This window comes from Talpa europaea (genome assembly GCF_964194135.1).
Source record: "Talpa europaea genome assembly, chromosome: 5".
In the NCBI taxonomy this organism is placed as follows: domain Eukaryota; kingdom Metazoa; phylum Chordata; class Mammalia; order Eulipotyphla; family Talpidae; genus Talpa; species Talpa europaea.
This window is the reverse complement of record NC_140071.1, coordinates 94,509,042-94,536,646: the sequence shown is the minus strand read 5'-3', so window position 1 is coordinate 94,536,646 and position 27,605 is coordinate 94,509,042. Positions and strand designations below refer to the sequence as shown.

General features: G+C 41.0%; 1 protein-coding gene across 4 annotated transcripts in view; it reads right to left on the bottom strand.

Moving 5' to 3' along the window:
- HNRNPD (heterogeneous nuclear ribonucleoprotein D) overlaps positions 1–12,732 on the bottom strand; it is a gene marked incomplete at both ends in the record, with an annotated part of 15,182 nt that extends 2,450 nt beyond the window's left edge. For 2 of the 4 annotated variants that reach the window (XM_084234073.1, XM_084234075.1), the window contains 4 exons: positions 1,177–1,338; positions 1,902–2,070; positions 10,578–10,634; positions 12,497–12,732. In XM_084234073.1, the coding sequence (XP_084090199.1) occupies positions 1,177–1,338; positions 1,902–2,070; positions 10,578–10,634; positions 12,497–12,732 (624 nt within the window). The remainder of the gene's footprint in view (positions 1–1,176; positions 1,339–1,901; positions 2,071–10,577; positions 10,635–12,496) is intronic. The other 2 variants (XM_084234074.1, XM_084234076.1) reach the window with 1 other exon arrangement.
- Positions 12,733–27,605: the final 14,873 nt, after the last annotated feature.

Sequence of the window (27,605 nt, the reverse complement as noted above, 5' to 3'; positions counted from 1 at the left end):
GACACTACTCATGAAATGGCTAATGCCATGCAAATGTAGTACCAGTGTTGCTTTTTTAAAAAAAGATTTATTTACATACAAGAACTGGGGTACAGGTCAGAGGTGTGGGGGAAAGGGGGTGAAGAGATTCACCAGAGACAGAGCAGGGAGCAGAACAGGCAGAATAACTGAAATACACTGCTGAGGGGAGCAGCAGGTGAGACAGGAGAGGTCTCCAGCACCATGTGGGTAGCTCCCTGTCTGGCCAAGGATTATACTCATGCTGCAGAGGCTGCAGATAGCTTCACAGTGCTGTGCTTAACCCCTTATGCCACCAGGGAGACCCAATGTTGCTTGCTCTTGCAAGTGTTTGAAACAATATCTAGATTTTTGTGTAAATATATCAATTCCCAAATAGTAAAACCAAAACATGCATCATGCATTCTGTTCAATCAAGCAAAAGATGCCAGTATGCTGTATCTGGAGCCTAAGGCCACAAAAGTCTTGCCTTCAGTATAACAGGTGCACATATACATGTATTTAAATTGAGAAAGTACTCCAACACTATTCTTAATTCATTTCATTCTTATATTCTGAACCAGCTCCTTCTGTCGGGTAACTCAATCTGGATTTCTTCCTCGGGTTGTTTTTACTACTTTTAAACCAATAAATTCCTCAAGATAAAAATGTGTCTCAGGGCCTATCCTGGTGGTGCAGTGGCTGAGCACTGGGCTGCGAAGCTGCCCGCAGCCTCTGCAGCGCCAGTTCGATCCCCGGCCACCAGCGAGGGTCCCATATGATGCACAGACCTCTCCTGCTGCACTGCTCCCCTCAGCAGTGTATTTCATCGGTCTGCCTGTTCTGTTCCAGCTCTGGTGAATTCTCTCACCCTCCCTCACTTCTGACTGTACCCAGTGTTTATCTAAATAAATAAAACTTAAAAAAAAATGTGTCTCATCTTTTGTGTATCTTGTGGGCCTAGCAATATATGCAAATAGTAATTACTCAATAAAGGAGAAAAAATGTAATCTAACCTTTAGAAGTCTAATAAGCTATTTACAGTATTATTTCAAAATAAATCACATAATCTGTCCAAACTTTAAGACAATTTTTAAAAAACTCAAGTGAACCACCTCTACTGTGACAATTACATTCAACACCAAATGACAAAAACTGAGTCAAAATATTATCACATACCTCACCAAAACCACCAAAGTACTCCCTTATTTTCTCTTCAGGTGTATCTGGAGAAAGGCCACCAACAAAAATTTTTTTAACAGGTTCTTTTGTTTTCATGGCTTTGGCCCTTTTAGGATCAATCACCTTCCCATTCAATTTATGTTCTTTTTGATCCATGACCTAAGGAAATTCAAGTTTTTCATTTTAAAAATGTTTACCTTAAGTTCAGAGAGTATTAACTTACTTAAAAATTACAAATACAGCTAATGCCAATCATGTTGAATAACTCATGACTCAAACGTCAAAATGTGATGTCAAATATGACAATATACACCAGTGTTTAAATCTAAAGGTAAGAATGAAGGAGGCCCTCACAAGTTTAATCAAATAAGAAAATGTTAGCAAAATAAACAGAATTTTTAGACTTCCCCCAGCCCAAGACTAAAATGATACGCAAAAGTTTTTTGCCTAATAAATTTCAGTTTGTTCACGTAAGAACTTGTCAGAACACCCTTTTAGTTAGATGTCTTAAGTCTCAGGAGTTTAAAATTTCAATTTAGTAGAGCCTGTCACAAAAAGTAAACAAGTCTTGAATCTGACTCTCCCCCATCATTAAATATACAAGCACAAAGCTGTCATTCCTTTTTCCTAATTGCAAAAGGAGAAATAGCAAATAAAGATCAAATAATTGTAGTCAACCATCCATGTATTTTATATTAACTGAACAGAACACAACACACTACCTTATCTACACTCTCCGACTCTTTAAATAGCACAAAGCCAAAACCCCTTGATCGCCCTGTGATAGGATCTAACTTCAGAGTGCAGTCTACAACTTCACCAAATTTGGAGAAGTAGTCCTTCAGATCTTTCTTTGTAGTGTCCCAGCTAAGGCCTCCTATAAACATTTTCCTGTAAAGACAAAAAGCAGTATTAAAATGCTAAATTTTTTTAAATATCAAACTTTGCCTTATTTATCACCCATATCAACAAAATTTCTTTACCAAACTGCACCAATTTACTGGGCAGTATTATTAAATGTCATTCTTCCTATAAAATCACATTTCAGTAAGACCCTATTTCCAGTTTTGGAAACCTCTGCTTATTAATGCTGCACTGCATAATTACAAAATAGTAAGCAAGCAGCAAATTAAGTCAATTAGATCAGTTTGCCTCCCCAAAGTAAAAATACATTCAGTCTTCCCTCAATTACAAATTAAATATCGGACAGCAAAATAAATAATTTTTATTTCAAATTTATCTTCCAAATCTGCATTAAATTTTAAAAAGGCTATCGCAGTCCCCAATGATCAAGGTAAATAGTATGTATGTTGTAGTTCCTCTCTACATTTTCTTACAAAAACCTCAACATATAAAATGGAAAATTCTAACAAGGTGCAAAACCAGTTTTTTGGATGTGCTATGAGTCCTTTAAAAAAAAAAGGAAATCATGAATCATGTAAACAACTTAGTGAACACAAAAGAATTATCCATTGAATCACAACCCACTAATCTAAATGACTTAGTTACAGTAGAACCTCAGTTAACCAGCAATAAAACATTTAAACTTTTAAAATATTAGAAGTGACAGGTGGTAAGTGGAAACCACCAAGGCACTGTAAAATCAAAATACTAAATCCCCCCCCCAAATTAAAGTGAAATCTTTAGTAAAAGGCCATAAAGCTCAGATACAGCAACTTTTACTCTTTTTATCTTTCCTTTTCATCATCTCCTCCTCCCCTGCAGCAGTCAACATTTACCACCTACCCTTTACAAAGACAAGACTGGCTATTTTTATTTTAAGGGTAAACTGTCAGAATTTGTTATGAGGGTTAAAAATTTCACCATGGGAGTAAAATCATTCTTGTTTAAAAATTTCTCAAATTTTGTAATTGGGGTAGTTTGGGGATACAGTGAATTCCAGCTCTGGAAAGAAAATAAAGCATGAAATATCTCCATCTTGTGGACATTTCGGGTATTACCACTAAGGTCAAGTCTTGCAAAGAGGCCGATTTTGTCCCTAGAATAAGCTCTTCCTCCTCTTGCTTTTCCCTAAAGATGCCAGATTAACTGAGGTGTTACCGATTTTACTATTTAACCACAATTTGTTTTTACTTCTACTGCTATATTTGACTTTCGATGCAAAAGGTATTTAAGGTATTTTACTTTAGATATATACTGTGATTCCCAATCAGGTAAGTTTTCAACCTATACATGTATTCTAGAACTGGACCATTAATTTAATGTTCAGGCCTTCCTCTATCTTTTTATATTCTGTAATCAAATGAATATAACCAAAACATCCATAGCATCATCATATAGGCATTTTTTGTATTTGTTGCCAATTCCATGGGGGGGAGGGTCAAAATGTTTTCTCAATTACATTTTCTTTCAAATAACACGTCTAATATTCAATTTTAGTGACTTAAACACCTTATTTTTTCAACCTAAAAATCTCAGAGCACTTCTTTAACAGATGAAAATTCATTACCAACATTTACCCTCTGTTCTAAGGACACTGGTATCATCTTAGCAAATTCTGTAAGAAGTAACTTCAAGTTGAAATTTAACTATTAAATTACCACTTCTGTAATGATTAGAGATTTTTCAATAATTTAAGTTTGAAATTATTTAAAGCTGAATACAAGTCTTACTTCTAAATGTTAAAGTTAAAAAGCAGAGAAAACGGTTTTGTTCACTCAGATACTCAGACAACTAGTTTTGATTTCCTTTAACCAAGGCAATGTTTATACTGAGTTAAGAGTTAATTTAAACTAAGAAACATAAATTTTTATAGCAAGAATGAGGCATGTTCTATTATTCACAAGCCCCAAATGTTTACAACATAGTCAGTTTTCTTAATTAGATAAGTAAACTAATTCACCAACTGACCCAAATGAAGTGTTCTTTATTAAAGAAACCGCCCACCTTTAATGTAGTCTTTAGTACAGAAATTGTTAAACATGCCTATCTTAGAGCTAAAATAGAAGCTATCCTACCTAAACAATCAAATTCCATTTATCCAGAATATTAAAAATTCTGGTCAACTGTAATCTATACATTCCAAAGAATGATCACTATTTCTCAAAAATTAGACCAAAATACACAGTAAAACTATAGCTGTCTAGCCCCTTTTAGGAATGTGCTGAGTATTCCACCTGCCCTAAAGCACTGACTGTATTCCCTAACCTCTCCAAGTGTTTTTTAAGTTGCAGTTATTAGGAATAAAATTTTTTTTCTATAGTACACCAAACTTCTGCTTTTCTTACTCAAATATGGTGATCATGATTTCATACTCTATGGGTGAATTAAAATATGCTACTGTACCATGCCCATAGGGTCTTCCAAAATTAGTGTTATTTCTCAATACACAAATGTATCTGATTTCCTAGATATATTAGAACTTCTAGTTTTCACTTTTTGTCTTCCCCATACTCCCCACCTTTCATTCTGTAAGGTAGGTACCCAGAGCTCAAATGTTTAATTTTGTATAAACAGTCTCAGAGCAATGGCCCATGTGGCTCTTCTTTGAAACAAATGCCTAACACTTTGGCAGTCTCAAGGTGTTTTTTCGTCTAATAAGAAATGTTGTAACACAACTGAAAATCAGACAGGTGAATATACTAAACAGAACTGTACCAAATCCATACTATCTTTACTAAATGGAACATTATTAACACCATCCAAACTATTCAGTAGGCAAACCAAGATACAATGGCTTAGTACAGTTAAAAAAAAAAGTCTGTTATTTTAATTCTGGATAAATGGGAATTTATTTGGCCTCTTTAGAACACCAGCATTCTTACATGCTCTCCCCTCAAATTTTAAGAGGGTGTAAAATACCAATTTAAATTTTCTATGTTTTATATTACTGTATCTTGCTTAAATAAGCACAATACCTATTGTCCGTCCAGATTACCTCTGCTGCCTTGAATACAAACTGTCAAGTTGCTGTCACTCCTGCAGAGATGTGCAAACACTTTACAATGAAGTAGAGACAGAACTTCAGAAAAATCCTAAGTAGCCAAGTTAAAACAAGGTGACAAGTAGCAACCAAAGTGGGTGCCTACTGCTGCAATACAAGTTTAATATTTATATCTTTAGTTGTAAGTGAATCAATAATCCCAATTCAAATGTAGGACACTTCACCTACAGTATTATATATTAGCAAAATTAAATTTAGTACCCCTACCTATGTTATTTAGCACCCAAAGGCTATACAGCATTCAATTTAACACTCAACAATAATGCCTCACACTTTACAGATACTGACATTATACCCTCTGTTAAGTGCAGGACACAGTCATACAACTCAGTGAGCATCACTATCCAAATGCTGTGTGGTTTGTCATATAAGAATTTTGGCTGCTTCGTGGGAAGTTCTCTTTCAGATAAAGTAAACTTAGAGGCACCTAGTCAAATTGCCTGGGTTTAAACCCCATATCCATTATTTAACTGAACAACCCTAAGGGAAAAAAATTCCAAGATTGTTTCCACAGTTCTAAAAAAGAGAACTTAAGAGTCTACCCACATAGGTGTAGTGAGGAATAAACCAGAAAATCCATTTAAATGGCAAAGAACATAGTCTGATGCATCCTAAATGCTCAAAAAAATTTAGTGTACAATCTAAATAGATTTAATAAAGCAACTTTTCTTACATTTTTCTTGATGGTTTAATTTTTTACTAAAGCTCATGCCTACATGAATTTCCCAACATTAAGGAAGAAAAGGGTGAGTTTTATATAAATGGACCCTAAGTTTTATGTAAACGGACCCTTAGATTATTTTCAGTGCTCCAGATTTAACTCAAAAAGTTTTAAATGTTCCATGTAAAAAATACACTAGGTATTGTCTAAAACGCCTAAAAATACAGTTTGTAAAATCATCTTGATGGCTTGTCTGTATTTATGTAAAATAGTAGTTTTACGAAGAATTTGAAAATAAGGCAATACATATGGAGCAGTACTAAGCAGTAAAAAATGTTTGCGATTTAGTTGTTATTCACATCAAAAAACCTTATTTTCTGTACTACTAAAATCAGTAGGGTTAACCTTCCAGAGGTAACTCTGTACTTTCCCTAACAAGTCTTTAATATGAAACACCTTACTCAAAGTATGATTTTTGATGACCGTTATTACTCTTCCTCCCAGTCTGGGAAAAGGGACCCAAAAAAGGAGTCTTTTTAACTTTCAAAGACTTCCTACCAACTTATGGTTTTTCATACATGGTTTCATAACAAGTTCTGACAGTTTAAAAACACAAGACAATGTCAATCGGATGTACATTTCAAGAATGTAACTGGCCAATCACTGTCACCTTTTAGAGGAATGTTAAATCCAGCACTGATCTTTATTTAAATAAATCTTCTGTATTAGCACTGCAATCATTCCTTCAAAACTCTAAAATGATAATGTATAGTGAAATCTCATCAGCACACAAAAAAATGAGTATTTTTCTTTTCAAATTGCGTTTTTAAGTCACCATTAGCTATAATGGGAGAGGGCTTTACCTTTTTTTCTAATTAGGCACTATCACATGGTATGGTATTAATTTTAAAATGTATAAAAATACATTTAAAAATAACGACAAACTTTTAACAACTATAAAACAATTAGTCCCTTTGATTAAATCTCCTTACTCCATACTTTAAAAATGAGTCTAAAACAAATTTATTTCAAAATAAATTATCAATTTCAAAATAAATTGTCAAATCAGCTTTATATGATAACCGTCACCTATAAAGGTGAAGGAGTGGGATTTTCTTAACCTAGGGGTTAAGGTTCTGGTTAACTGAGATTACACCTTCACAATTCTTTTAATTTTTATCCATTGGAAATCAATTTAGAGATCACTAAACTCAAAGATTTTCACTTTTGTTGAAAATTTTTATGATCTTGCATGCTTTAAAATCACATTTTTTAATAGCATATGGGGGAAATTTTAAGATTCACTTCATGACAGTCTTAGTTGCTTTTTGAGTCAATCTGCTAGGAGTTTTGCCTCCTCATGAGAGTAAAGTGTATGGCTGGGGGGATTTCCTACTTTTGGGTTTTGTGGTAGTCTGAAATCTAAATAAGGAGACATGATCCAACACTTAACACTAACACTTCATTGGCCAACACTGTCAGTAATATGAGTCTCCTCACCCCACCCCCAGTCTTAAATGTCTACCTCCAATGTACAATGTAATACTCCAGAAACTAAAACATGCTTACCTTTACTCCACAGGAGTAAATCACTGGCAGTATCAACTATTAGGGCACCCGGAAAATACACACAAGCTATAAAAACAGGCTATGTAGTCAATCTTCCTGTGGTGAGCTTTGTTTCCAATACATAAGAGCAGCGAACCAAGTAACAAACGCGTTGTATTACCTGAGACCACACTGTTGAAAGTGAAGTAACAGAAACAGATCCCACACTTTTAGCATTCAGTTCAGTGCCCTAGCTACTTAAAATTATGAAGGAAAACTAGTCAAAACTTTGACTAACACAGGTCATGTTTCACTCCATTTGAGAATCTGCATTCAGAAAGTGTAGTTTTAAGTAGAATAGAAAAAGTTGTTATTCTATTCTTTTTTAAAATGCTCAAGCATTTTATCACTTAAAGGCAACTAGTCATCCTTCACACTGGTCATAAAGTCACACCCCTAAATAGATTCAAAACTTTATATTTGGGCAGCCTTCCAAGGGACAGAATATTCAGGCAACATTAAACATACATAGTAAATATACACTTACTTTATAAAAGGGGCTAGAAGGGGTTTAAGGCAAGTATACTTATCTCAAAATAATAATACTGAACAATTTCAGTAATATTCTCCAATTCCAAACCTAAAAAGTCACAGTGCCAAATAAGAATTTGAAATGAAAAGAATTTAACCCATCCCGTATTATGTTCATTATATCAAGATTCGGGGGTATCAATTTCTGCAATTTTATATTTTGTCAAAGCTTCCAAAGTATAAAATTCAGACCTACAGACTCAGGGTCACAACTTTATAGTAATGCAACTTTATGAATCAAGGCCAGTAAATTTGCCATGAGATTGTTCTAAGAATCGTTTACAAAGCAAACAGTGTTCAGGGTACCCCAGAAACACTAGGGTATAAATTATAATCTCAAGTACTGAAAACACTCACAGGCCCATTCCTTAAAAATTAGAAACTCAACAGGAGTCAGCCTATATAGAGAATTCACAAAATTCCAAAATAAGCACACTTGGGTTTACATACTAATGATTACAGGGCCAGAGCTAATAATGGTTACTAAAGAAATACTGCTCTACTTTGCTGAAAACTAAATGGTACTATTTTGCCTCCTGCCCAATCCAATGCAGGAAAGTCAATATACCTACTTTGTAAAATTGCCTGAAAGGTAACACAATACTCTAGTTTTCCCCTAATGATATTTTTTTTACATGTCTACCTCCACCTCCACATGGCATGTATATTTTGCCACACTAAGTAATGCTAAAGGAGAACACTACTCTTCTAACCAGAAGAATTCTAGCACTGCAGAGAACATAATCCCACCCAAAAATGGGGAATTCCAGTACAACTGCTTATAAAGTTGTAAAGATTAAAATGAGATTAACCCAGGAAGGCTTTTACTATGGAAATAAGTAATTATTTTAAAGGCCTATAATACACTTTGAAAACATTGACTAGCAGTATTAACAGGCATGCCCTGTCCCAGAAATAGCTTTTCATTCTTATATCTAATGTTAGAAAAATATTTAAGTCTATAACAGATTTTTAAAAATATTTTGTAAGACTAGTAACTTCTCCGGTTAAAGTTATTTCTTTAAAATGCACACAAGAATGTGATTCACATATTAAATGATTTTTATTTTATTTTTTGGATTATGAAACCACTGTCCAACATCCCTCAAACTGAGGAGGAATTAACAGATGGGGGGAAGGGGGCAAGAACATAGACACAAAAAGATTAAAGGTCTTAAGGTTCTTTTCTTCAAAAAGAAAAATCTGTAACAGATGAGACTGGATGACTGGACAATTTCTAGAAATGAAATATTAAAACTTTAAAAAATGAGTAGACTTGTTAAATTTTTTAACTTCAGTGAACTTCAGTAAAATTCTATTTTCAGTGGAAAACTGATCATGTGCTAAAACACTAACTATAAATATTTTCCTGCCCGTTTTTCCTAAGAGGTCTCTCAAACTCATTACATTATAGGATTGAGTAGCAGGACAGAAATAATTCTTGAGTCTGAACAGTAACCTTCAGAGCCTACGCTTATTGTTCTTTCAAATTACTGAAAATAAGTGTATACATAAGACATGAAATATTCAATGACACAGAGAAAAGTAGTTATACTTTAATCTTAGTTTGCCACTAGATAGGTGGCAGTGAAATCAAACTATCACAATGCCAAAGAAGACTCATCTTCAAAAGCATTTTATTCTGTATGTCAAACTCTGAACCTGTTTTGTTACTCCCTCTTTCCTATTTTTTCTAATCTGCTTACTGTCCAATATAGAACAGGATAGGTTTCAGTGAACGAGTATATAATAAAACTTGTATGTTATTCCAACCAGGCTCTTAAAACATAACATGGAAAACATTACTTAGTTCATGCCAACATAAGTCACCCATCTGCAAATTACTGATCCTCTAAACTACAACAGTGGTGAATACAAACGCCTAAAAAACTCAAAAAATCATCCTAAGGCAGAAATATTGACATTTAGGGAAAGAGAAAGATAAAAAGAACAATACTCAACCTACCAGTCTTCCAAAGAGGAGTCATGCAATTGTAAATACATGTCAACCAATTATAATTAACATTCCAATCAAATCACACTGAAATTTGAAAATCTGATAAGAGCTGTAGTGGAAGGTCAGACACATCAGCTCTCTGAATAACACACATCCAATTCTTATCAGTTATATTTACAAATATGGCTGATTATAAAGAACACACTTTTTTACATAATACATATACACAACACTAAAAATTGTTTTACTCTAGACATCTACAGATTCCATTATAACATGCAAGACATTTTAAACACGCAAGATTTTGTATTAAGTAACCATCACATTTAGCATTAATCTCAGAAATCCAAAATATTTGTCTTAACAAACACCAAATTTGAATTTACAGAACTATTTTTCTTGCCCAGATATATAAAACTATCATTACTGCTATATTAAGCTTTAATTGGCCAAACCACAATTACATGCATTATCACAGACCAAAAACCATATAATGGCATCAATTTTGCCCAAAGATCACAGGCAATGCCTAAGCTTTTATATCCCAGGTACAAGATATCCTATTGTGCTAATGTCTAGAATTCCCTGGGGATCAATGGGCAACTAACCAACACAACCTCTGCATGTTATGACTACTGAAACCTTTATAATACAGAAATAAAATTTAAAAGTTTTACCATTCTTCCCGCTGTGCCGTCGCTGCTTCAGTGTGTCGTGGGGAGGAGTTTGAATGGCTAGGGAATTAACAACCGGTACAGCAACCAATCAAAATTCTAGTTTTAGTTTTTCCACATTGTTAGGGTTAAAAACTTTTAATTCATTTACACTTCAGTTCAACAGATAATTACAAAGGCAGCTGCTTTGTGAATTGAAAAATCAGAATAGGTAAGTCGGCCCCAAACAACAAAGTTATACCATTAATCATTTTGGTGCCTCTGTCCAAAGAACAGAATTCAGAAAACAAAAACCAAAATGTTAATGGCTCATGTTTCCAAATAGTTAGCATTCATTGGTAAAATTAAGCTCTACATAATTCAAGATTAGTTCTGCTTAATTAAAAAAAGCTACTTTCCCATCCCACCTCCACTATCCCAAAACCAGCAACACAGCCTGACAAGTGTCTGCCTGGGCTGAGACTGTTAAATCCTATTTACAAAGTGCTCCTCTCCCCACCCCCACCCCCAATCATGTGCTTTTTCCCAATAAAGTAAAATTTTTCTAAGACTGGGTTAAACCGACATTTTACTTTTACCTTCCACCAACAGCTTTCGCCTTGTTTTGGGGGGGAGGGGAAGGAAGGACGGGGAAGACGGACAGACATCTCACACACCCATTACAAAAGGGAATGTAAATTTTAACCTAAGGTCAATTATCACTAACGGGAATAAGAAAACCCAACCAAGAACCCCGATTTAGTCCCTCCTGCTAACTCCTTTATTATGCTCCGGCTCCCAAATGCTGCGTTCTAATACACTAAATGCAGCTTTTAGTAAAATTCACTTATTCCAAATGTAAGAAGCAACTTAGTACTTAAAAACCTGCAAAAAAAAACTTATGCCATAGCACAATACAGGATTTGTTCATTTTATGAAAAAAGGTTGGTAGGCTTAAGTGGGTAAGAGCGGGAAGGAGAAGTCAAGAGAGACCAAAACAGGTTCCTGGGCAGGGGGAATGGGGGGTAGGTGAAGACTACCAAACAAATGGATATTGCACAGAAAAAGTAAGTGAAGAGTACAATCTGCGGGAAGAGTCGGGGAACCCAAGAGCTAAGGGCGCGAAAAGGGTGCGCGGTTAGAATAACTGGGCGGGTGGGGGAAGGGCCGTCTGGGGCCAGAGGTGGAACAGCCCCGGTGAAGCACAGGCCTCGCCGACAGGGAACTTAACGAATCCTTGCGGAGCAAAACCAAGGTACAAACACGCTACTGGGAAAATTTCACCAGGCCCAATTTGTTCCGTAGACTGAAAAGTTGGGCCTACAGAAGCAAACCGTGCGACAGTATGCAGGAGAGAAAACGAAGAGATCGAAGCCAAACTTACTCAAAACACCAAAAATTAAAAAAACATTCAGCCTGAAGCCGAGGCGGGAGAGGCCTAGGTAGTCAACCTACACGTACCCCAAAGAATCGCATCGTCTCGGAATGCCAGAGCGCTAAACACCAAATAAACCTTAGTTACCCAGGCATAAAAGCTTTTGTGTCTGTTTGCGTTTTTTCCTACACCTAAGTCTTCTAAAAAAGGGGAACGAGGGCGCAGCGGGGAAAGAAAAAGGGTACCCCCGGACAGGCGGGAAAAAATCCTGGCGGCTAAGTCGGTGGGAGGAGACCCAAGGCGAGGGAGGGAAGGAGGGCGGGCCGGGGAGTAGCATGGTGACGGCTAAAGGTGGAAACGTGTGTGATGGGGGAGGGGGCGAAAAGCAGGCAAGGGGGGAAGGAAACGAAGGCCCCGGGGATCCCCAACGTAGAGAACAGAACAGCGCGGGAGGCGGCATGGGGGCCGGGCGGGCGGGCGGTGAGCGGGAACGAGGCCTAATGGCGGGGATGTAGAGGGGGAGGGGGGACTACTTGGGCCTGACTATCGCGGGCAGCCCCTTACTCACCCTTCGTCCTCCTCGTTCTTACTGGCATCGATCTTCGCCCCCTCCGACTCGGCGCTGCCCCCTTCGGTGCCTCCAGCCGCGGTTCCGCCCCCGGTCCCGGCTCCGCTTCCCGCCGCCGCCGCTGCCCCCTGCGCCGCCGCCACCATGGCTCCCTCCTGCTCACCCGCCGAGCCGCCTACCGCCGCCGTTGCCGCCGCCGCCGCCGCCCCGTCCCCGCCGAACTGCTCCTCCGACATAGTGCTACTGCCTCCGCCGCCGCCGCCGAGACTACACCCGCTGCTGCCGCGAACCGAAACTAGCAGCAAAGTAATCCCCGCCGCTGCCGCGCGCCCACTCTACCGCGCGAAGCACACAAGAAGGCAGAGAAGGCGCGCGCGGCTGCAAAGGCTCCTGCGCCTCTCCCTGGCCTGCCCCCCTCGCCTCCTATTCTCGCGCGGCGCGCACTCCCGCTCTCTCCCGCTGCACTAAAAAAGAATAAGGAGCAGCGGCGGCCGCTCTTGCCTCCTCCTCGCTTTAATGGCGCCGCCGCGGACCACCTAAAATGGCCGACGGAAGAACGGCGCGTCCCGGTCACGTGACACGAGAGCGCGCCCTTTGCGCCTCCCCCGCCCCCTCTACTGCTAGTTTTTTTTCCTCTTCTTCCTCGGTCCCGCCCTCTCGCTCCCATTTATACCTTCCTCTCACGCGCCGCGCCGCACAGCGAGGGGCCTTTAAAAGGAACCGGAAATGGCGTTCGATAAGAGGGCCGCGCGGGGACCATCGAGAACAAGGAACGCTGTTTCGAAGAGGCGGCTAGAGGGGCCTCTTCCTCTGCCCCCGCCCTTCCCGAGGGTTCCCGGAGCCGGCTCGCCCACCTACCCCACCCCCACCGCCCAGCGGCGGGCGAGAGCCGCGGCTCGGGACGGGGACGCGGTAGCACCTGCGGGAAGACGACTGTGCCTTGGGCGCCGGCTGTCGGGTCGCGGGGGTCACTCCCGCACCCCGTTTGGTCCTACGACGGCCCAGCCTGAGAAAGAAGGCGGCCCCGAGGGGTGAACCCCGTGCCTCCGCTCTGTCCGCCGCGGCGCCGGGGATGCCCGGCTCGGCGTGCGCGGAGGAGGCGCCGCGGCGGGCGGCGCGCGTGCACGGGCTGCCGCAGCTCCGCCGCCCGCGCCCGGGTGACATTGAGCTTTCCCCGGCCGCCGCCGCCGTGCGCGCCGACTCCGGGCGGGCGGCCGGGCCGCTGGCTGGTCAGGCCTCTTTCTAAGATTTGCCTTCGAGTACGATTTTTGCTAGCCTGCTTCTCCAGAAATTTTTCGTCAAAAGGAGGAGGTAACTTGTATGTTGAGAAGAACAGGGGTGGTTTTGTTTGCTTGCTTTTTTTGAGGATCCTACGCTTTGGAAACCACGCTTCTTGGAAAACACACTGAGTGAAGAAGTGCAGTGGCTCAACCAAGAGTTCGTTTAATTTAATGTTTTATAGTCCTGGTAATAAGTAGAATATATAAATGCTTATAGGATCGTCGTTACGAGGATTCTGACTTTGTTGTGGTTTGGGTTTTTTTTTTTTTTTAAACACCGCTAGGCGTTTCATTCAGGATAACAGCAAAGTTCTTTAATAGGCCAATTAGGAATCCCAGCTACCTTGGCTGGAAACTGGATTATTCGGACTTTGGGATTTGCAACTTCCTTCAGTACATCTAGGAGGAAATATATTGGGTATTTTTCTAGTCAACACATAATTATTTGTCTCTTTAACGTGTGTCCTGGCACTGGGGAAACAAAGACAAGAGCGAAATATAGTCTAAAACTCTGAAAAGTTTGTTTTCTAATTTGTGGTTAGTGAATTGATGTCACTGGGCACTATCCAAAAAGCTCAACGGGTGATTAAAAATACCTTGGTACTAATCAAGGTAGCAGAACTTGCATTACAGAAAAATTAAGAATCAAGACAATAGGTCAAATTCGAACATCTTAAAAATTTAACCTTACCAAAGTCCTATATGCCAAAAAGGTATATTTTAGGTCAAGTGATGGTGACTTCAGGTATTTATCTCCGTTTGCCAAGAAGGTCCAGGAGAAAGTGGATATTGTGCTCAAACCAAATGTTTCAGTTTAGAGGCAACTAAGGAGATCACCTAAAGAGAGATGTCTTGAATCTTTTCTGTCTTCAAAGGAGGATTCTTTTGAGATCTTAACATTTAACATTAGACATGTGCACTTGTTAGTTATAGACTTTTCCAGAAATGTTCAATTTAACTCACATATGGTCCAGTAGCTGCTGGACAACTTGGAATTTACATTTTAAAAATTCCAGAAACCATGTGAATGATTTTGAAGTTAACAATGAATATGTATGATGCCACTCACTCACTCATATTCCTATGTATTGCGGTTGAAATCTCTGCATCCTATACTCCTAGATATATATATATATATATTTAAGATTTATTTATTTATTTTTATTTATACAAGCACTGGATATAGTCAGAAGCGCGGGAGGGTGAGAGAATTCACCAGAGCCAGAGCAGGGAGCAGAGCAGGCAGAAGGACCGCAGTACACTGCTGAGGGGAGCAGCGGGCGGCAGGAGAGGTCTGCGTGCCATGTGGGACCCGCCTCCGGTGGCCGGGGAGTGGCCGGGGATCGAACCGGCGCTGCAGAGGCTGCGGGCAGCTTCGCAACCCAGCGCTCAACCGCTACGCCACCGGGGAGGCCCCTATGCTCCTATATCTACTCTTAAAACTCGCTTAACTTCGATCCCCGGCCCCGGAGAGGGTCCCACATGACGCGCAGACCTCTCCTGCCGCCCGCTGCTCACCTCAGCAGTGTATTTACTCAGTCTGCCTGTTGGCTCCCTACTCTGGCTCTAGTAAATTCTCTCACTCTCCCGCTCTTCTGACTGTCCCCAGTGCTTGTATAAATAAATAATTCTTTAAAAAAAAAAAAACTCACTTCAACCCTAGTTCTTATATTCCTCATCTACCTAGTCTCTTATTCTCATCTTCTATAGTATTACCATAGTACAAAACCCCAACCAAATGACACTAGGTTGTTCTGTGGAGCCCCCCCAAATGCCCTGATGCATCATCAATCATTCATTTTCAGCCTTTTATTCTATACTACACCATGAGTTCTTGCAAGCAGAGATAATAGATTCTGTGTATCCTACCTCCCATACACACATAGACATGCAGTACTTGCATGTTGAATTACTGTATAACAAGAAAGTAATCAGATATTTCCAGTTTGCTAGGTTTGGAGTCTTTAGGGCAAACTTGGTGTGCCTCCATGGACTTAAAAGTCTTCTCCCCACACAATCTCCCTTCATCTCTGACTTAAGACAACCTCCAGACCACTTGTAGCTGGTAAAATTCCTTAAAGGGAGGTACACCAAACTCATAAGTAAAAATTTAATGTTTAAGTGGCTAAAGATTGTAAATTGTTGTTGTATTGGTTGTGGTGGCCCAAACACTATAAAGAAGCAGTGTCTCTTGTCAATGTCCGTGACGTCAAAAATTCCAATCCTGGGGCCTCCCCTGTGGCTCAGCGGTTGAGCTCTGGGTTGCGAAGCTGCCTGAAGCCTCTGCAGCGCCGGTTCGATCCCCGGCAGCCCCCTGGCCACCGGAGGAGGGTCCCACATGGCGAGCAGACCTCTCCTGCCGCCCGCTGCTCCCCTCAGCAGTGTACTTCGGTCCTTCTGCCTGCTCTGCTCCCCGCTCTGGCTCTGGTGAATTCTCTCACCCTCCTGTGCTTCTGACTGTCCCCAGTGCTTGTATAAATAAATAAAAAATAAATAAATCTTTAAAAAAAAAATTCCAATCCTTCAGGAGGTTTCTAGTGTGTTTCACATAACACACTGAAATACTCAATCCTCATTAGATTCTGCCTTTGTGAAGCAGTAACTGCAGAAAAAACTAGAGTACTTCTAAAAGGGAAAAAAAAATGATTTGAAATTTAAACTGAAATCAGGGGCCTCCCTGGTGACTCAAGGGGTTAAGATGCAACCTATGAAGCTGTCCGCAGCCTCTGCAGCATGAGTTCAATCACAGGCCAGCCAGGGAGCAACCCACATAGCGCAGCAGACCTCTCCTGACTCTCGTTGCTCCCCTCAGCAGTGTATTTCAGTCAATCTGCCTGTTCTGTTTCCCACTTTGTCTCTGGTGAATCCTCTCGCCCCCGGCACCTCTGGCCTGTACTCCAGCTCTTGTATGCATAAATAAATAAATCTTTAAAAAAATAAATAATTTTAAACTGAAATCAAATTTTACCAAGACAAGATGTACACACCTAAATCGAAGAGTCACACTTCAATCTGCTAGATAAGCTACTGATGGGGCAAGCATATCTTACGCTCACCTTTTTTAAGTGGAATATGTGATCCATTGCCAACCTAGACAAGTGTGTCCAAAAGAAACAGGAAGAGCCCCTTTCCTATACAAATTACACATACTTGAATCTCTTCCACAACCTGTTCAACACCTGTATTCTCACAGAATATCCTTGGTAGGGGCCTCCCTGCTTGTGGAGGGGTTAAAAACAGTGCTATCAAGCTATCACCAGCCACTTGCAACACAAGCTATCTCCCCAGCTGGCCAGGGAGTAACCCACATGGCACAACAGACCTCTCCTGCATCACCTACTGCTCCCCTCAGCAGTCTATTTTAGTGGATCTGCCTGTTATGCTCCCCACTCTGGTGAATCCTCTCATCCCCCGCACCTCTGGCTTACACCCCAGTTCTTGTATGCATAAATAAATCTTTAAAAAAAAAAAGAAAGAAAACCCTTGGCAGGATTTAAGCATTTTATTTTATTATTTTATTTATTTATACAAGAACTGAGGTACAGGCCAGATGCGCAGGAGAGTAAGAGGATTCACCAGAGACAGAGCGGGGAACAGAACAGGCAGACTGACGAAATACACTGCTGAGGGGAGCAGCGGGGGAGACATGAGAGGTCAGCCGCACCATGTGGGTTTCTTCCCGCTGACTGGAATCGAACCCTCACTGCAGAGGCTTTGGACAGCTTCACAGTGCAGCGCTTAACCACCTGCACCACCAGGGAGGCCCAGATTAAAGCATTTTGTTGAAGAACTAGTTTGTGATTTTCAGTGAAGTGACCAGTTGTCCATTTTGAGCATACCACATTCCTGGTTGTCAAGATGATCTTATTTCACTTAGGAAGCAGAGGCCCCATCTGAAACTGTCAGGTTCTTCTTCAGCAACAGTCTATCCTAGACTCTGGGTTCTATTTATCTACAAAAATGTCAGTATATTGAGTACCTAGAGAATTCAATTAAAGCCTAGCTCAAAGGAGGATTTAAATAAGGAAATGAGGGGCCTCTATGGTGGCACAAGGGGTTAAGCACTGTACTATGAAGCAATCCGCAGCCTCTGCAATACGAGTTCGATCCCCAGCCAGCCAGGGAGCAACCTACATAGCCCAGCAGACTTCTATCTTGCCTGCTGCTCTCCTCAGCAGTGTATTTCAGTCAGTTTGCCTATTCTGTTCCCCACTCTGTCTCTGGTGAGTTCTCTCACCTCCTGCATCTCTGGCCTGTACCCCAGCTCATGTGCATAAATAAATAAATCTTTTTTAAAAATAAAATTAAATAGAGCCTCCCCTGGTGGCGCAGCGGTTGAGCACTGGGTTGCGAGACTGCCCGCAGCCTCTGCAGCGCCAGTTCGCTCCCCAGCTACTGGCGAGGGTCCCACAAAAAATACATTAATTAATTAATTAATTAATTAATTAAATAATAAGGAAGTTATCTTATTCCAGACCTACATATCCAACCGCCTACTTTAATATCTCCATTTGAATGGCCAACAGGCTTTTCATGTGTTAGAAATCCACAGTTAAACTACAAGTTCCCCACAAATCAGCTTCTTTGGCCTTCCTTTTTTAGTAAATGACACTTCCACCTACCCAAGTGCTTCTGGCAAAAATCAGGAAGGCCTTGATCTCTCATCCTCCACATCCAATCAATCACCAAATCCTACTTCCAAAATACATCTTGAGGGCCTCCCTGGTGGCACAAGGGGTTAAGACGCAATCTATGAAGCTATCTGCAGCCACTGCAGCACGAGTTTGATCCCCGGCCAGGGAGCTACCCACATGGCACAGCAGACCTCTCCTGACTCACCTGCTGCTCCCCTCAGCAATTTATTTCAGTCAGTCTGCCTGTTCTGCTCCCCACTCTGTCTCTGGTGAATCCTCTCACCCCCCCCCCCACACACACACCTCTGGCCTGTACCCCAGTTCTCGTATGCATAAATAAAATAAATCATCTAAAAAAATACATCTTGATTGGGCCTCCCTGGTGGCACAAGGGGTTAAGCACAGCTATGAAGCTCTCCATAAGCCTCTGCAGCACAAGTTCAATCCCTGGCCAGCCAGGGAGCTACCCACATGGCACAGTAGACCTGTCCTGTCTTGCCCACTGTCCCCTTCAGCAGTGTATTTCAGTCATTCCACCTTTTCTGCTCCCCACTCTGTCTCTGGTGAATCCTCTCACCCCCCCTCACCTCTGGCCTGTACCACGGTTCTTGTATGCCTGAATAAATAAATCTTTAAAAAAAAAATGTTATTCTAGAAAAAATAAGGTTACATGACCACATATAAATAACACCCTATTTGTAGAGTTGCCTCTTATATAAAAAAATCAACCATGAGAAGCCTCAGAACAGTGGCTTTCTAAAGATTTGTTTATTTATACATACAAGAACTGGGGTACAGGCCAGATGTGTGGGGGTGAGAGGATTCACTGGAGACAGAATGGGGAACAGAACAGGCAGATTGACTGAAATACACTGCTGAGGGGAGTAGTGGGCAAGTCAGGAGAGGTCTGCAGAAATGTGGGTGTCTCACCAACGGGCTGGGAACCAGCACTGCAGAGGCTGTGGGCAGCTTCATAGCACTGCGCTCAACCACCTGTGCCACCAGAGGAGGCCCTAGAATAACATTTTCTACAAAGAAAAACATACGGTATTATTAGATAGCAAGAGATCATTAAAAATAAAACAAGAGGGCTCCCTGGTGGTGCGGGGGTTAAAGACAGCGCTGTTGAGCTATTTCCAGCTACTGCCTATCTGGCGGGGGGCCAGGGAGCTGCCCACATGGTGTAGCAGACCTCTCCTGTCTGGCTTGCTGCTCCCCTCGGCAGTGTATTTCAGTGGGTCTGCCCGTTCTGCTCCCCAACTCTGTCTCTGGTGAGTCCTCTCACCCTCCCTCAACTCTGACCTGTACTCTAGTTCTTGTATGCATAAATAAATAAATCTTTTAAAAAAATAAATAGGACCTCCCCTGCTGGTGCAGGTTGTTGAGTGCAGTGCTATGAAGCTGTCCCCAGCCTCTGCAGGTGAGGATCCCACAAGGTGAGGCAGACCTCTCCTGTCGCGCCCGCTGCTCCCCTCAGCAGTGTATTTTGTCAGTCTGCCTGTTCTGTTCCCCACTCTGTCTCTGGTGAATCCTCTCACCCTCCCGCACATCTGACCTGTACTCTGATTCTTGTATAAATTAATAAATAAATCTTTAGAAAATAAAAATAAAACAAGATGTGGACTAATAGTATTGATAGTATTTCTAATAAAGAATAAAACCAGTATTTTTATTCAATCCAGTATCTTTCCTTCTTTTTCTACTCTTTTCTTAATCTCTGGCATCAATTCTTGGTAAGCTGCTGCAACTAGGGTTTATCTAGAGCCTTTTAATAATCCTGCCTCAGGCATTGCAGTAAGTACAATATTTTGACTTAAATTGAGTTCTGAGGTCTTGGGTATGCCACACTTCTTTTTCCCAGAAACCTAGGCTAAGTATCAGATTTTTCACTTCATAGCATACTTTTAAGTTTCTTTTGACTGTTTATTTTACAATTGCCCTATTTCATTTGTAGAAGCTATATACAGTTCAAGAGAACAAAATCAAAAGGACATGATATGAAAATATTGGGATTTTGAGATTAACATTCTACTGACAACCTAAAAAAAGTTCAGGAATGTGTCCTTTGTCTTGGATCTGTTTGGAACCTTTTCTTTTGTTATGCTAACTCTGGGTTATTTGATATTCCTCATCCCATACAAGTGGCATGACAATAATCATTTTGAAAGTAGTGACACATAATCAAATTGTTCTTATGACATAGCAGGAATGGTTTCTTCAGTTTAGCCAGTTCATGCCCTTAATGTTTTGGTACATTTAGGAGACATTCGTAGCTACTTGGGTGCTACACCCAACATCAGCTTTCCCTTCTCTTAGTATCAGTGTAGGAGAAGTCAGTGTGGAGGGAATATAAGGCCAGGGAAGAACAGATCAATTAATGAGAATGATTTTAACACCCATAATCACATTGGTTCGGGAAGGGCACAGAGCCTAAGTTGGCCACTCACAGGAAAAACTTCCCTTTGACATGAGTGAAGTACTTTTCCTGCCCACTGATCACTCATAAACAGAGAAGCATGTAACTCAGAAAGTATAGGCAACTGTTTTGCCAAAAAGATGCCTTTGAAGATAGGAATAAAACCACAATATTAGAGAGTTATGGAGGACAGGATGCCGGGTATTGGTCATGATGCCAGGTATTAGTCACTTTCTTTGAACTACCAGATCAATTTCTATCTAGAGCTCTCGCTGCATTTAGAATTAGTTAAGACTCAGTAATTCCCCTTTTATAATTTAATTGACTTGTCACTTTATTTCTCAAAATCAGAAGTATTTTAACTATGCTGAATTGTTTGTTGCCAACTTTGCATTAGTACTACTCTGTCACATTTCTGCACTGCAGAGGAAAAGCCAGGATATTTCCCAGAATACCCTTCCCATTATGGTTCCAAGTTGGGGTTTGCCTATAAGAGGTACTTAGAATAGATTGGAATGGCAGAGAAAAAAAAGCATTTATTCTCAGGAGACTGGGGCAGCACCATGGGCCTCTTTTCTCCCAGCAAAGTTTGTTTCCAGCTTTTTAAATCTCAACACAAGCTCTTGCTTTGCAGTTGTGGTAGCCAAACACAGGGGCTTCTTGGGCTTCTGTGCAAACTCCTGCTTTGCAGTCAAGGTGACCATAAATGACAGCAGCTCAGACTCCAAAATCTCTGGCTTCTTATATTTCTCCATGAGTTCCAACTTCTCCATCTGCTCCAATGCTTCAAGCCAAAGTCATTAGTGAATGTTTTCTAATCCTTCAGCTGTAACTCTCAGCCCTTCACTCCTCCAGCTTCTCTTACATTCACTTAACCCCCAGTTCCCACATTAAATCTCTTTATATATTCCAGAATACTTGCAGTGACTTTGTTTTGCTCACTCCAGCTAGTTATTAGTAATAAAAGTGACTTCCAAGAGGCGCAGAACTTTAAGAATGAGAATTGACTCTGACTCCATTGGATTTAAAGGACACTAATGCCAGTAAAATGGCATTATTGGTTTATGGCATACAGTGGCAAGTGGTTTATTAATTATCAATTTGCATGACATAGAAATTGCTGCAATTGGATGATATACTAGAAATAAGGGGTATAAGACTGTAGAGTGAGGTGGCTCTTTCAAAAGTCTAAGCACAAATTCAACAGGTCCAGAGAATCCGAGTCTAATTTTAAAATGTTGATCAAGATAAAATCAATACAAGCCTTACTGGGAACTACTGGAAATTTACTTGTAAGACCTGAGAACTGCTCCTCCAGAAACCTCCCACAGGGTCTCTCTGAACTCTCCCCCCAATCAAATTAGTTGACGCCTTAGCAGCCAAATCTATGATACATGGCCCCACTCATAGCAAAGTCCAGGGTGGATACCTGACCCAGACTTGTCAATTGGATTTTCTCTCCTGGGAATTTAATTGGGATATTTGTTTTCTAAGTAGCTGACTAGAGAGCTGGAGATAAGGGGAAATTTGATTAAAGTATGGAGGAACGTTTTCCCACCAAGTTCATCAGAAAAGCAAAGAACATAGCTTGGGGGGCAGGAAGGAGAGAGGTGGAGGAGAAAGAATGAAGCAGATGTGTAGAAAGAACCAGGAACCAGAGACTATGTGGTCCTGACTAGATGCAGATGGTATGGCCTTGGTTCTTGATGATATTCCAATCACGTAATTCTGTTCTCAGTGGAACTTCCTCCCTCGAGTTATATGCAGTGCTCCTGGTTCCCCTAGACTCACATTTTACATGAGCAAATCTGAGTAGATGTCTATTACTGTAACCCAAAGAATCTTAATCAGTAGCAAAGATATGTCAAATGCTGTGCTGAAATCAGAATATACTATATTTACAGTCAATCTAATCTAGTCTAACCAATTCCGTCAAATAAAAAAAAGAAGTGAGGGGGCCTCCCCGGTGGCGCAGCGGTTGAGCGCTGGGTTGCGAAGCTGCCCGGGGCCTCTGCAGCGCCGGTTCGATCCCCGGCTGCTCCCGGCCATCTGAGGAGGGTCCCACATGGCGCGCAGACCTCTCCTGCCGCCCGCTACTCCCCTCAGCAGTGTACTTCGGTCCTTCTGCCTGCTCTGCTCCCCGCTCTGGCTCTGGTGAATTCTCTCACCCTCCCGCGCTTCTGACTGTACCCAGTGCATGTATAAACAAAACAAACAAACAAACAAATAAATAAATAAACATGCCTCTATTAAATAAATAAATACATAAATAAAACACATTAGGATTCTTTAAAAAAAAAAAAAGAAGTGACATGAGGTTGGATGACTATTTAATAAAACCACACAGACCCTTGGAAGAAAAGAAAAAAGCAATGGTCACTACATACTCACAATCTAGATGTAATCTCTTTATAATCATTAACAAAAACTTACTCAATTTGACAATTAAAATAAAGAGAAATCAGGGGCCTCCTGGGTGGCACAAGTCTCAGCACTATGAAGCTATCAGCAGCCACTGCAGGACAAGTTCGATCCCCAGCCAGGAAGAAAACACAAATGGCGCAGCAGAAATCTCCTCTACTGCTCCCCTCGGTAGGGTATTTCAGTCAATCTGCCTGTTCCGCTTCCCACTCTGTCTCTGGTGAATTCTCTCACCACCCCTGGCACCTCGGGCCTGTACCCCAGCTATTGTAAACATAAATAAATAAATCTTTAAAAAATAAAATAAAGACAAATATTCCTGAGGCTACCTTCCTAACATAACCACCCTGAGCATTTTAATGTACTTCGTGTAAGGTTTTTCTTTATGTGTTGCTTTTATTTTTTTTTTTTATTTTTTTTTTTAACATTTTTTTTTTTTTTAATAGAGGCATGTTTTCTTTCTTTCTTTCTTTATTTGTTTGTTTTGTTTATACATGCACTGGGTACAGTCAGAAGCGCGGGAGGGTGAGAGAATTCACCAGAGCCAGAGCGGGGAGCAGAGCAGGCAGAAGGACCGAAGTACACTGCTGAGGGGAGCAGCGGGGAGCAGCGGGCGGCAGGAGAGGTCTGCGCGCCATGCGGTACCCTCCTCCGGTGGCCGGGGAGCAGCCGGGGATCGAACCGGCGCCGCAGAGGCTGCGGGCAGCTTCGCAACCCAGCGCTCAACCGCTGCGCCACCGGGGAGGCCCCTATGTGTTGCTTTTAAACAGTGAAATTAGAGGATAAAATATAACTTCTTTTTTTTTCATCAGATATTATATCATGCTCATTGCCTGTGTTGCTGCACTATCTTCCTGGCTAAAACTGTAATGGCTGCCTACTACTCCTTTGAATAGATATATTATAAGAATAACATTACAAGGTCCTCCCTGGTGGTGCAGGGGTTAAAATCTCAGCGCTATGAAGCTATCCTCAGGCACTGTAATGAGTTGGATTCCCAGACAGGGAATAAATAAATAAATAAATCTTTAAAAAAAAAAAAAAACACTATAGTGGTTGGACCAAGTGCCAGGGGCATGGCAGCAGCTGGGTTCCACCACCAACTCTCTGCAGGGTGATTTTAATAGGGTTGCAGAACAGACCATGAAGCTGAAAAAAGACCAGATGATGGAGAACTGAAAGCACTCTATAGGCTCAACACGCAACTTTTCATTTGAAGCTTTGACAGCGAGTGTCTGGTATATTGGATTTAAAAGTCAAAGCTGAATGGGTAGCATGGAACCTAAAAAAAAAAAAAAAAAAAAAAAAAGCTTATTGAAAGAAAATGTTATAAGTGCCTGTATTTCTAAAACAAGAAGATTAATTTTTAAAAATATGAAATTTAGAATGCAAAGCACGAGAAACTTTTCCTTTGGAAGTCTTCATATTGGAATTATGAGCTAACCTTTAGGGGGAAATGTACCTTTAGCTCCTTACATAGCATGAATGTTTTTGCTATTAACATGAATAGTATTCCTTAGAGAGATACTGAAACTACACGTTTGATGGAATTTTACATGTTAGAACCTTGTGATTTTAAAAGTTCTTTTAAAAAGCATTGCTCTGGTAGTATTTGTATGAAAACATTAACAATTGTCCTTTTGCCTTATCTGTTTTTCTACAATGAGTTGGTATCACTAGTGGAATAAAAAAAATCCGTTAAGGAGCAATAACAAGACTTTTTGTTTAGCCATATAAATAGTTTTGGGATTCACACTGACACAAGACTTTGGGGACCACAGATATACCTGGTTCTAGTGCTCACTATGACTTATTTACTTGGTGACCTAAGACAAGTTATTTAACCTTGCTAAGTCTCTTCTGTAGGAGGGTGGGTGGTGGGGGGAAATACCAGGCTCACAATTTGGGAAGAATTTAATGAAATAACTGCAATTATCCTACTTTCATTATAAAACAAAGATTATATAAAACATAATAGCAAATAAACTGAAAAAAATTTTAGTAAACTTTCAAGTAAAATTTTTTCTTTTTTTCAAGATTTATTTATTTATTTATACAAGCACTGGGTACAGTCAGAAGCAGGAGAGGGTGAGAAAATTCACCAGAGCCAGAGTAGGGAACAGAACAGGCAGACTGATGAAACACACTGCTGAGGGGAGCAGCAGGTGAGGCTGGAGAGGTCTACAACTATGTGGGACCCTCACCGGTGGCCAGGAATCTAACTGGTGCTGCAGAGGCTGTGGGCAGCTTCGCAGCACAGCACTCAATTGCTTCGCCACCAGGAGAGACCCTCCAGTAAAATTTTTTAAAAGATTTATTTTATTTATTTATGTATACAAGAACTGGGGTGTAGGCCAGAGGTGGGGGGTGGTGAGAGGATTCACCAGAGACAGAATGGGGAGCAGAACAGGCAGACTGACTGAAATACACTGACTGAAATACAGTGGGTGAGGCAGGAGAGGTCTGCTGTGCAATGTGGGTAGCTCCCTGACCTGCCGGGGATCAAACTTATGCTGCCGAGGCTTATGGATAGCTTCACAGTGCTGTGCTTAACTCCTTGCGCCACCGGGGAGGCCCTAATTTCAGAAGTTTTTTTTTTTATAAAAATCTACATTTCTAGGGCCTCCCCAGTGGCGCAGCGGTTAAGCGCTAGGTTGTGAAGCTGCCCGCAGCCTCTGCGGCACTGGTTCGATCTCCGGCTGTTCCCGGCCACCCGAGGAGGGTCCCACATGGCGCGCAGACCTCTCCTGCCGCCCACTGCTCCCCTCAGCAGTGTACTTCGGTCTTTCTGCCTGCTCTGCTCCCCGCTCTGGCTCTGGTGAATTCTCTCATCCTCCCGCGCTTCTGACTGTACCCAGTGCTTGTAGAAATAAATAAATAAATAAATCTTTTTTTTTTTTTTAATAAATTTTATTGTTATATTCCCCATACAATTGCAGCCCCCCCATTCTGACCCCAATCCCTCCCCTCCCGCCCCCGCCCCCCTAAAAGTGTCTCTGGTTCATAGTTTTTTGTTGATTTTGATTTTCACTTTCTTATAGTTATTCATTTTCCTGGTCCCTTATTTAAGTTTTCTAGATTCCTGCTATGAGTGAGACCATCCGGTATTTTTCTTTTTCTTTTTGGCTTATTTCGCTGAGCATGATCCCTTCCAGCGCCATCCATGTTGCTGCAAATTGCATGTGTTTATCTTTTTTGAATGCTGAGTAATATTCCATGGTATATATGTACCACATCTTCTTGATCCAGTCATCTATTTTTGGGCATTTGGGTTGTTTCCAAAGCTTAGCTATTGTAAACAGTGCTGCTATAAACATAGGGGTGCAGGTGTTGTTTGGAATTGATGTTTCTGTGTCCTTTGGGTAAATACCTAGGAGTGGAATTGCTGGATCACATGGAAGCTCTATGTTTAGTAGGTCCAGAAATCTCCACACAGCTTTCCACAGTGGTTGGACCAGTTTGCACTCCCACCAACAGTGCAGAAGAGTTCCTTTTTCTCCACACCCTCGCCAACATTTGTTGTTGCTAGTTTTTTTAATATGTGCCATTCTCACTGGTGTAAGATGGTATCTCATGGTAGTTTTGATTTGCATTTCCCTGATGACAAGTGATGTTGAACATTTTTTCATATGCCTGTTGGCCATTTGCATTTCCTCTTCAGAGAAGTTTCTTTTTAGCTCTTCTGCCCATTTTTTGACTGGATTATTTTCTTTGTTGTTGTTGAGTCTCATCAGCTCTTTGCAGATTTTTGTGATCAGTCCTTTATCATTAGAGTTGGGTGCAAAAAGGTTCTCCCAGTTGGTGGGGTTACTCTTTGTTTTTGTTATTGTCTCTTTTGCTGTGCAGAAGCTCTTTAATTTGATGTAGTCCCAGCTGTTTATCTTTGCCTTCACTATCACTGCTTTGGGTGATGTGTCTGTAAAGATGTCTTTGATGTGCAAATCACGTAGTGTTTCGCCTATATTTCCTTCTATATATTTTATGGTTTCAGGTCTTATGTCTAGTTCTTTAATCCATTTTGAGTTGATTTTTGTGTATGGTTGAGGTAGTGGTCAAGCTTCATTCTTTTGCATGTAGCGACCCAGTTTTACCAACACCATTTATTGAACAAACTTTCTTTTCTCCAATGCATACTCTTTGCTCCTTTGTCAATGATTAGTTGACCATAAATCTGTGGGTTTATTTCTGGATTTTCTATTCGATTCCATTGGTCTGTATGTCTGTTCTTGTTCCAATACCATGCAGTTTTGATGATTATGGCTTTGTAGTATAGTTTGAAGTCTGGGAGTGTGATGCCTCCATTCCCTTCTTTTTTTTTCAGGAGAGCTTTGGCTATTCGGGGTTTTTTGTGATTCCAT